This window comes from Danio rerio, chromosome 4, assembly GCF_049306965.1.
Source record: "Danio rerio strain Tuebingen ecotype United States chromosome 4, GRCz12tu, whole genome shotgun sequence".
In the NCBI taxonomy this organism is placed as follows: Eukaryota; Metazoa; Chordata; class Actinopteri; order Cypriniformes; family Danionidae; genus Danio; species Danio rerio.
In genome coordinates, this window is record NC_133179.1 from 46,731,058 (window position 1) to 46,741,303 (window position 10,246).

A 10,246-nucleotide genomic window follows, 5' to 3' on the forward strand; every position below is an offset into this window, starting at 1 on the left:
TATATTGTACAAACGTGATATTATATTGTAAGAACGTGAAAAGTATATTGTACAAACTTAATATTATATTGTACAAACGTGATATTATATTGTACAAACGTGATATTATATTGTAAGAACGTGATATTATATTGTACAAACGTGATATTATATTGTAAGAACGTGATATTATATTGTACAAACGTGATACTATATTGTAAGAACGTGAAAAGTATATTGTACAAACGTAATATTATATTGTACAAACGTGATATTATATTGTACAAACGTGATATTATATTGTAAGAACGTGATATTATATTGTACAAACGTGATATTATATTGTAAGAACGTGATATTATATTGTACAAACGTGATACTATATTGTAAGAACGTGAAAAGTATATTGTACAAACGTAATATTATATTGTACAAACGTGATATTATATTGTAAGAACGTGAAAAGTATATTGTACAAACGTAAAATTATATTGTACAAACGTGATATTATATTGTACAAACGTGATATTATATTGTAAGAACGTGAAAAGTATATTGTACAAACGTGATAAAGCTCTTTTTTTTACCTGGGTGGCAGCTCTACGCTTCCGTAGAAGATGAACAAACAATCCTACCAAAAACTTGCAAAATCAGCCGGATCAGAACTCTGCATCTCGACCTGTAGCCGCAGGAAAGGGTGTTCAGCTGCTGGACGCACCATGAGTGAGAGACTGCGCTAAAGCCTGTGGATTTAATAATGTTCCTCCACAAACACACGTAGCCTAATCTTGGTGCGTAAAGGGTTTTTAAATTATAAATAAATATTAATTAAACCATATAATCATAATGTAGACAGAGTATACAGACTAATGGTGGCATTATTCTTTTATTATTCAGCTTCACCGCCGTCTTAATGCCAGATTGTGAAGAGAAGTGGAGAAACAACTTGCACAGCCTTTATCTTAATTTCGTTATTGCCAAAATACCCGTCATCATTTAGAGTTTATTTTAATTTGATTTGTTAAGCAAGATTACTTTTCATTGGTGTGTTGGATAATTTAAAGGCTAAGTGCATGTACCTAGACCAGAGCGCTGAGATGTTACGATGTTACAGCTGTAGGACTTATTTTATTTCTTTGTTCCAACTTTCAAGTGGCCTATAGTCTACGCTTGTTACGAATAAATGATGTTAAAACATATAAATGACTCATTCTTAAAAAAAATGCATTAGAGCTGTGAGCATGAGCACATTTTAATGTAGGCTGTGAACGGGTTTGGGCTGTATAAAGCTGTCAATCAAAATGTACCTGTCGGACTCGGGACCTATCGGGTATAACTGCTGTTCCGCGGGAGCCGGCCAGATTTCTTACGGTGTGGGAGTAAATTTCTGAATAAATCGCGGGAGAGATGTGTGTGTGTGTGTGTGTGTGTGTATTAATATTAACTAATACTTTTGTTCCAATATAAATGTTATACTCACAATACTTTAGATAATGTTAACAAGCTCAAATTAAATGGATTACTAAATGTTGAACTATTATTAATAAATACATTATTGTGTTAGTAAATAAACCCAAGTCACATTTTACTAGCATTACTTATCACATTTCAACCAGTAAACAATATCAACTGCCAACATTGAACATACAACTGTTAATTGTTGATATAAAAAAATATTTAATTTAAGAATTTTATATAAAGAATACTTTTTTATGTTAACAATTAAATAGTTGATATCAACAATTCAGTTATTTCAAACGAAAGAAATATAATGAATGCTGAATGTTGAAATCAATAAAGCATATCCTAAGAATAAGTCAAAACGGCTTGCCACAGAGAGCCATAATAATATCAACAACATTTATTATTTTAAGTTTTGTTGTGTAGTTTCAGGTTAATTTACCTCGATAGTACGCTGAGATGTTCAAATGATTCAAATGTCGCGGGTGGTGGGATGGTCTCTATGGTTTCAGCAAACAGTCATCTTAACTCCGCCTAAGATCCGCCTCTGCCCATTTTCGAGTATCCGGGAATGACGCACTTCCAAGATGGCGACGGCTGACCACGCCTACAGTAAGCTTCATTTGCGCTCTTCAGAAACGGCAGGCACTTTTTTCCAGGGGTTTCAGTACAGCGTAACCGCTACTACGTCATCGGGTGGGCGTGGCCTATCTGTGAATTTGCATAGGTCACGGATCATGCGCAGATTGTGAAAACAGCCGTTAGATTCAGATACCTGTACGTATTCGCTGGGGTTTCGTGTCAAGTGCCTTTTATATGCAGTACTAAATAGCTGTCCTGATCGCAGGTGTTTAATGTGAAGTCAGTGTATGTTATATTAAACAAATTAACTTAAGATACCTCTCAGATTACATTAATACTGTTATAACTTAAGATACCTGTCCCGATCCCACGGCTTTTGTGTCACATACTTTATATATCATATACAGTAGCATCAGATACCTGTCCTGATGCCAGGGGTTTCATGTATAATTACTTTTATATTAGTTAACATCAGATACCTGTCCTGATCCCAGGGGTTTCATGTATGATCACTTTTATATATATTAACATCAAATACCTGTCCTGATCCCAGGGGTTTCATGTATGATCACTTTTATATTAGTTAACATCAGATACCTGTCCTGATCCCAGGGGTTTCATGTATGATCACTTTTATATACAGTAACATCAGATACCTGTCCTGATGCCAGGGGTTTCATGTATGATCACTTTTATATACAGTAACATCAGATACCTGTCCTGATCTCAGGGGTTTCATGTATGATCACTTTTATATACAGTAACATCAGATACCTGTCCTGATCTCAGGGGTTTCATGTATGATTACTTTTATATATATTAACATCAGATACCTGTCCTGATCTCAGGGGTTTCATGTATGATCACTTTTATATTATATACAGTAACATCAGATACCTGTCCTGATCCCAGGTGTTTCATGTATGATCACTTTTATATATATTAACATCAGATACCTGTCCTGATCTCAGGGGTTTCATGTATGATCACTTTTATATTATATACAGTAACATCAGATACCTGTCCTGATCTCAGGTGTTTCATGTATGATCACTTTTATATACAGTAACATCAGATACCTGTCCTGATCCCAGGTGTTTCATGTATGATCACTTTTATGTACAGTAACATCAGATACCTGTCCTGATCTCAGGGGTTTCATGTATGATCACTTTTATATACAGTAACATCAGATACCTGTCCTGATCTCAGGGGTTTCATGTATGATCACTTTTATATACAGTAACATCAGATACCTGTCCTGATCTCAGGGGTTTCATGTATGATCACTTTTATATATATTAACATCAGATACCTGTCCTGATCTCAGGTGTTTCATGTATGATCACTTTTATATTATATATATTAACATCAGATACCTGTCCTGATCCCAGGTGTTTCATGTATGATCACTTTTATATACAGTAACATCAGATACCTGTCCTGATCTCAGGTGTTTCATGTATGACCACTTTTATATTATATATATTAACATCAGATACCTGTCCTGATCCCAGGTGTTTCATGTATGATCACTTTTATATACAGTAACATCAGATACCTGTCCTGATCTCAGGGGTTTCATGTATGATCACTTTTATATATATTAACATCAGATACCTGTCCTGATCTCAGGTGTTTCATGTATGATCACTTTTATATTATATATATTAACATCAGATACCTGTCCTGATCCCAGGTGTTTCATGTATGATCACTTTTATATACAGTAACATCAGATACCTGTCCTGATCTCAGGTGTTTCATGTATGACCACTTTTATATTATATATATTAACATCAGATACCTGTCCTGATCCCAGGTGTTTCATGTATGATCACTTTTATATACAGTAACATCAGATACCTGTCCTGATCTCAGGGGTTTCATGTATGATCACTTTTATATACAGTAACATCAGATACCTGTCCTGATCTCAGGGGTTTCATGTATGATCACTTTTATATTATATATATTAACATCAGATACCTGTCCTGATCCCAGGTGTTTCATGTATGATCACTTTTATATACAGTAACATCAGATACCTGTCCTGATCTCAGGTGTTTCATGTATGACCACTTTTATATTATATATATTAACATCAGATACCTGTCCTGATCCCAGGTGTTTCATGTATGATCACTTTTATATACAGTAACATCAGATACCTGTCCTGATCTCAGGGGTTTCATGTATGATCACTTTTATATACAGTAACATCAGATACCTGTCCTGATCTCAGGGGTTTCATGTATGATCACTTTTATATTATATATATTAACATCAGATACCTGTCCTGATCTCAGGTGTTTCATGTATGATCACTTTTATATACAGTAACATCAGATACCTGTCCTGATCTCAGGGGTTTCATGTATGATCACTTTTATATACAGTAACATCAGATACCTGTCCTGATCTCAGGTGTTTCATGTATGATCACTTTTATATTATATACAGTAACATCAGATACCTGTCCTGATCCCAGGGGTTTCATGTATGATTACTTTTATATACAGTAACATCAGATACCTGTCCTGATCCCAGGTGTTTTGTGTATGATGACTTTAAATAAAAATAGAAAATAAATATGAGTTATGTTAATTAACTAAGATCGAGAAAGAAAAATTAACCACGATTTATTACAGAAAATGTGGTATTTATTTGTTTAAACATGACTGAATACCATATTTTAAACTACAAAAACACGGTTAACCTTACAACAACCATTATTATTTGGTTTAAAATGGAAGTACAAAAGCCCAGAGACAGTAAAACGGATTAAAACGAGGTCAGCTGTTCTTGCTAATGAAATCTTTAACATTATAACAACAAAAAAATAACCTGTATGATTGTTTTTTTCCCTCGTTATCCACCACGGTAGGTTCTTTATCCATAATCATCCTGTTTGAAATGACCGCGCTAAAAAAGAACCTGTACTGCGCATGATCGGTGACCTCTCAGTGTTGTTTTTTTTTTTAAGGGGGCGTTTCCCAAACACCGACCTAGCCACGCCCATTTTGCGTCGTGGTAATGAAACCCCTGGAATTTAGTGCATGCCCTTCAGAAACCTATGGGTGACGTCACGGACACTACGTCCATATTTTTTACAGTCTATGGTTGAACCACTCTAAAAGTTCAATAACTTTGAATTTTTTATTGCAGATTTTGATCTAGTTTTTCATATGCACATACATTTATATATTAATCTGTCACACACTAAAATGCACTTTGTTTAAGTATACTTAGTACACTTTTCATTAATGTACTAAAAGTGCTTTATTTTTGCATACTAATTTTGTACTTAATGTAGTATTAGGTATATGTTAAGATAAACTTAATACCATCTAAGTGTACTCAACTGTGCTATTTTGAGACACCCAGAAATTGAACTAAAATGTGCTTTTAACATCCTAAATCTGTATTTTAAAAATATATATTTAGTTACAACTACCCAGACAGCACACATTAAGGTTCTAGTTGGATACTCCCAAAATCATTCTGCAGAAATCCGCAGATTTCTACCCAAATTTTCAGCAGAAATAACAAAAAACATCTGCAGATTCTGTCTGGCTCTAGTCTTGACTGCAACAGTAAGTGGCAAAAAAAGCTTAACAAAAAAGACTTTTATTTTGGCATGGCGTGTGACGTCATCAGGCGGCGCCACTTCAGCGCTGTAATTCAACTGGAGTAAGGTTTGTTTTAAAACGTTTACAGATGTAAACCGATTTAAAGTTAAAGTTTTAGTTTTTATACCCAGCAAACAATGAGTTGGCGGACCGTCGGCGTTTTTTGGTCGGCACAAATTCAGCGGCTTGATATGGGCGGACCGCCGTCGGCTTACCAGCGGCAAGCCGCCCATTCTAAAAGTTATGTCGGCCCACCGGCGTTTTTTTTGGGTGGCACGCCACCAGCGGATTACCGTGGGTGGACCGCCGTCTGGACACCAGTGGCTAACCGATGGCCCACACGGTGATGTTTTTAATGTTGTTGGCTGTTCTGTACCTGATAAAAGTACTTTTGTTTAACACTTTTTACATTTTAAACGAATGAGGCACTAAATAAAAATATAGTTATTAATAAAAGCAAAGTTTAGTAAATAAAACTACAAGAGGTTTTAAATATAACAGGTTATTATTAAAACAAAACAAAATTAAGTTTAAAAATCAAGATTTAATATTAAATGTCATTATTTAATATGTTTATAAATTGTTTAAATGTTTATGTAAATGCTGCGTGACTTCAAAGTGTCCATTACCGAGCCCCATTCAAGCACTGCAGCAGAGAGCGTTGTCATGGAAACGGAGCAACGACACGACACCTGCCCGTCAACAGCACTTCTCTCATGCGGCAGTTTTCGCTAATTTCAGGTAAGTTTAGTCGCTAAAATCACGCAAATGTTACATATAACTGTTTCTGACACTTTTCTTACTGGTAATTGACATATTTCTGTTGAACATGTTTTTTTATAGAGACTGTTGTGTCTTTGGAAAAAGTCCGTTAGAGTTTTAGCAGAGGTAACGTTAGCATTAGGCTAGCTATTGTTTATAAAAGTGTTGGCTTTTAATTAACGTAGACTAACCATGTTCCGTACACTTTTCGCTATTCAGCGCACTCAAACGACGACTCCTCCGTCATTGAAAGCCAGATAAGCATGCTTGTGTGTTCATTCTCTGGGGGAATACCTATTGCACAATACAAATCTTGATTGATGTCTTTTGGACCAGTAGTTTTTGAGAAAAGATGGGATAAGTACCGCCTTCGCATGTGTACGGAAGATGATAGGTATTAACGGTGTTCCGTACACGACTAAAATAGTGTTCCGTACAGGGCGCATAACTTTAATTTGCTGGCAAAAATGGGCATTGTTTGAAGTCTTATTAAAATCTTATGTCAGAATATACTATTATTGTGTTTAACTTGAAGTTAATGATATATTAAATAACTCTTTTATGAAAGTTTTTAATGAAATAGCTTCAAAATCATTTACTTTTTATATCACGTTTATTTTATTATAGCATGACAATTTAAAATATTAAAACAATAAATTCATGCACATTGAAGCTAACTTGACTGACCTTTTATGAATATAAACATCATTACTGCAAAAGGAGGATCCAAACAGCGTTTGCAGCCTGTCTCTCAGGCGGAGAGTTGCGACATGCGGTATTTACCCACAATTGATGTTTAAACATCCCCATTTCAAAGCATTTATTCAACAAAAGATAATTTATTTAACAATTTGTGATAACATAATATTCACTTCATAAAGACTGGAATACTGTGTGATGCATAAATTAAATGCAAAAGCATATTGTCGGGGCTTTAAATGTCTCCCCTCCCAGGCGACACTCGCACTTTAAGCTTGCCCACTTTCTATTTTCAAGCGCATTAGGTGGACGTAACAAACTTACTGAATTTACTCGGAAACATATAGTAGGAATGTCTCTGTTGTGGTTGGGGCTGAAAGAGTGAGAATTAAAGATTACACAGATATATAGCTTGCTTACGACCCATAAGTATTTATTCAGAGATTAACGTTAAAAGGTCATCTGTACGGAACATCGTTGTGTACGGAATATGGTTAGTCTACGTTACATTTTATGTGTAGATGAGAGGTTTGACAATGTTTTATTGGAGGTAGTCTACTTTATTAAGCCTAAAATAAGCACTGCACTGTCAACAAGAGCGAATTAAAATGTTAAAGTTAGTTAGTTAAAGTTACTTTGATATTTCACAGTAATGTAAACTAATATTAATTTTAAAAAGTGCTCTGTGGTTTCAGGAGTGACAAAATTACCCCTACAACAGAAGAAAAGAGCCAAGATGAAGGGAGCTAATCACAGAGCTGGAGGAAACACAGGTAAGACTATAATTAACTGTTAAATAGATTAATGTGCATTTTTATAAGAAATCCCTACATTATCATGCATCTGATACATGTCTTGATTGCAGTTATTTTAGTTTTGACATCCAAACATAAGTGAGTGGTTTTAAACAATTTTTTACATTGCTTTTTTCAAAGCTGAATTTACAGCGTCAGTGCTCCAGTCCAAAATGTAATATTGTATTTATAATTTGCTGCTGATCAAGCAAGATTTCTTATTTTTATCATGTTTTGTTATTTCAGGATTCATTGTTGAATAGAAAGTTTAAATTGAAAAGTATTTAAATCAGAAATCTTAACTCTCTTCTGATCTGTTTTATGCACCCTTGTTTAATACAAGTATCCATTTCTTAAATTGTGTTAGTAATATATATATATTTTTTATTACTTCTTTTTAGATTTTGGATCGTCCTCCACTCACTCTACCACTTTGTTTTTCCTTGCCAGACTTCATTCAAGGTAAGTAATATTATAGTGTCACTTAAAAGTATTCCCAATGATTACTTTTATTAATGTTAATATTAATATCAACTGCATCAAACAAATTAGCCTATTAGAATGATTTCTGAATGATCATCTGACACTAAATTAATGATGCTAACAAATCAGCTTTGACCTCACATTAATAAAATATATGGTCACATTTTATTTTGATGGTCTGTTTGTTGAATTTAAGCTGCATTGCATCTACATGCCAACTAATTCTCATTAGATTATAAGTAGACTGCTAGGGTTGCGGTTAGGGTTGGTGTAAGTTGACATGTACTTGGTAAATTAAGGGTTAGGGTTAGGGTCAGTTAATGTCTGTTGAAGGAGCAGAATCAACAGATATTAAGCAGACAGTCTATTAATACTAAAATGGACCATTTACAATGTATTGAAATTAAAAATCATTATTTTAAACTGTAAAAGTATTTCAGTGTTACTTTTAAACTGTAAATTAATGTTATTGATCAAATCAATGCAGTCTTGATGTCCAATAAAAAGACAATAAAAAATACAAACATTAATGTCCATAATGACCTAGTTACTGATGATGGACAAAAATAATGACTGATGATTCTGTTATTTCAGGATAAGAAAGAAGCCTGCTACAAGAGAGACAGCGGAAGGGAGCCTCAAAGACATTTTTATTAGGATCTGCTAATCATGAGGGGGCAGACAAAAGAACCTGCATTTTCCTTTAGCTTAATATCAGGGGTCGCCACAGCGTAAGGAACTGGATATTACTTTGGCATATGTTTTACACAGCCTTCCAGCTGCAACCCAGCACTGTGAAACACCCATACACTCTCGTATTCACAGACACTTCTACACTATATTCAAATTCACCTATAGCACAAGTGTTTGGACTGTGGTGGAAACCCACACCAAAACAGGGAGAACATACAAACTCCACACAGAAACGCCAGCAGACCCAGCCGGGACTCTTACCAGCAACCTTTTTGCTGTGAGGTGACAGTCTGAGCCACTGTGCTGCCCCAGTGTAGTTATTAATAACCTCCAGATGTTTTACAGTTTGATTTTGTAATAATAATGCACGTTTAGATTTATTGTAATATGTTAATATTTATTCGCAATGTAATTTATTTTTATGTTATTTATAATAACGTTAAATGTCATAAGAATGTTATAATTTAATATAATATTATAATAAATAATTATAATAATGTTAAAATATAAATAATACAAATTTTTTTAATAGTTTATTTTTATAATGAGAAGTCTCAAAGTTTGTCTTTATTATAGAAAACTCATTGTTGAATGGCTACCATTTTACAATAAGGTTGTATGTATTAGTTAATGTATTTACTAACATAATAAACAATACATTTATTACAGTATTTATTTATCTTTGCTAATGTTGGTAAATGGTAAAAAGTTGTTAATTGTTTATTCATGTTAACTCGCAATGTATTAACTAATGTTAACAAGCATGACTGATTTTATTAATGCATTAGTAAATGCTGTACATAAATTATGCTGTACAGGTATTGTTCATATTAGTTCATATTTAAACCATTAACATTACTTATAAAACTACTGTAAAATGTAACTGTTGTATGTATGTTTTAAATATTATATTTGTATGTATTTTATATGTATTTCATATTTATTTTGTTATATTTGTTAACGTATGTGTTTTTGAAACATTTTATTAAGTGTTTAATGTATGTTCGTTATGCAGTATTATAAATAAATGTTATAATGATTAAGTATTTTGTACTTGATTTCATTATTGGACATATTTATATTGAATACAATTGTAAAGGCTAATATAATATTTAAAAATGACATGTGGACCGACCGTGGGCCGCCAGCAGACACTTATTT

General features: G+C 33.7%; 2 protein-coding genes across 6 annotated transcripts in view; both read left to right on the forward strand.

Annotated features, from left to right (window-relative positions):
• Positions 1-10,246, forward strand: part of zgc:174653 — a 954,986-nt gene that overhangs the window by 486,228 nt on the left and 458,512 nt on the right. The gene's annotated exons all lie outside the window — the stretch shown is intronic.
• Positions 5,665-10,246, forward strand: part of LOC141381679 (uncharacterized) — a 131,437-nt gene continuing 126,855 nt past the window's right edge. Inside the window, exons 1-5 of one of the 2 annotated variants that reach the window (XM_073947916.1) lie at positions 5,665-5,997; positions 6,274-6,395; positions 7,811-7,888; positions 8,311-8,371; positions 8,987-9,458. In XM_073947916.1, coding sequence (XP_073804017.1) covers positions 5,792-5,997; positions 6,274-6,395; positions 7,811-7,888; positions 8,311-8,371; positions 8,987-9,059 — 540 coding nt within the window. In that variant the 5' untranslated portion in view covers positions 5,665-5,791 and the 3' untranslated portion in view covers positions 9,060-9,458. Of the gene's footprint in view, positions 5,998-6,273; positions 6,396-7,810; positions 7,889-8,310; positions 8,372-8,986; positions 9,459-10,246 lie in introns of those variants that run through there. The other variant, XM_073947915.1, reaches the window with a different exon arrangement.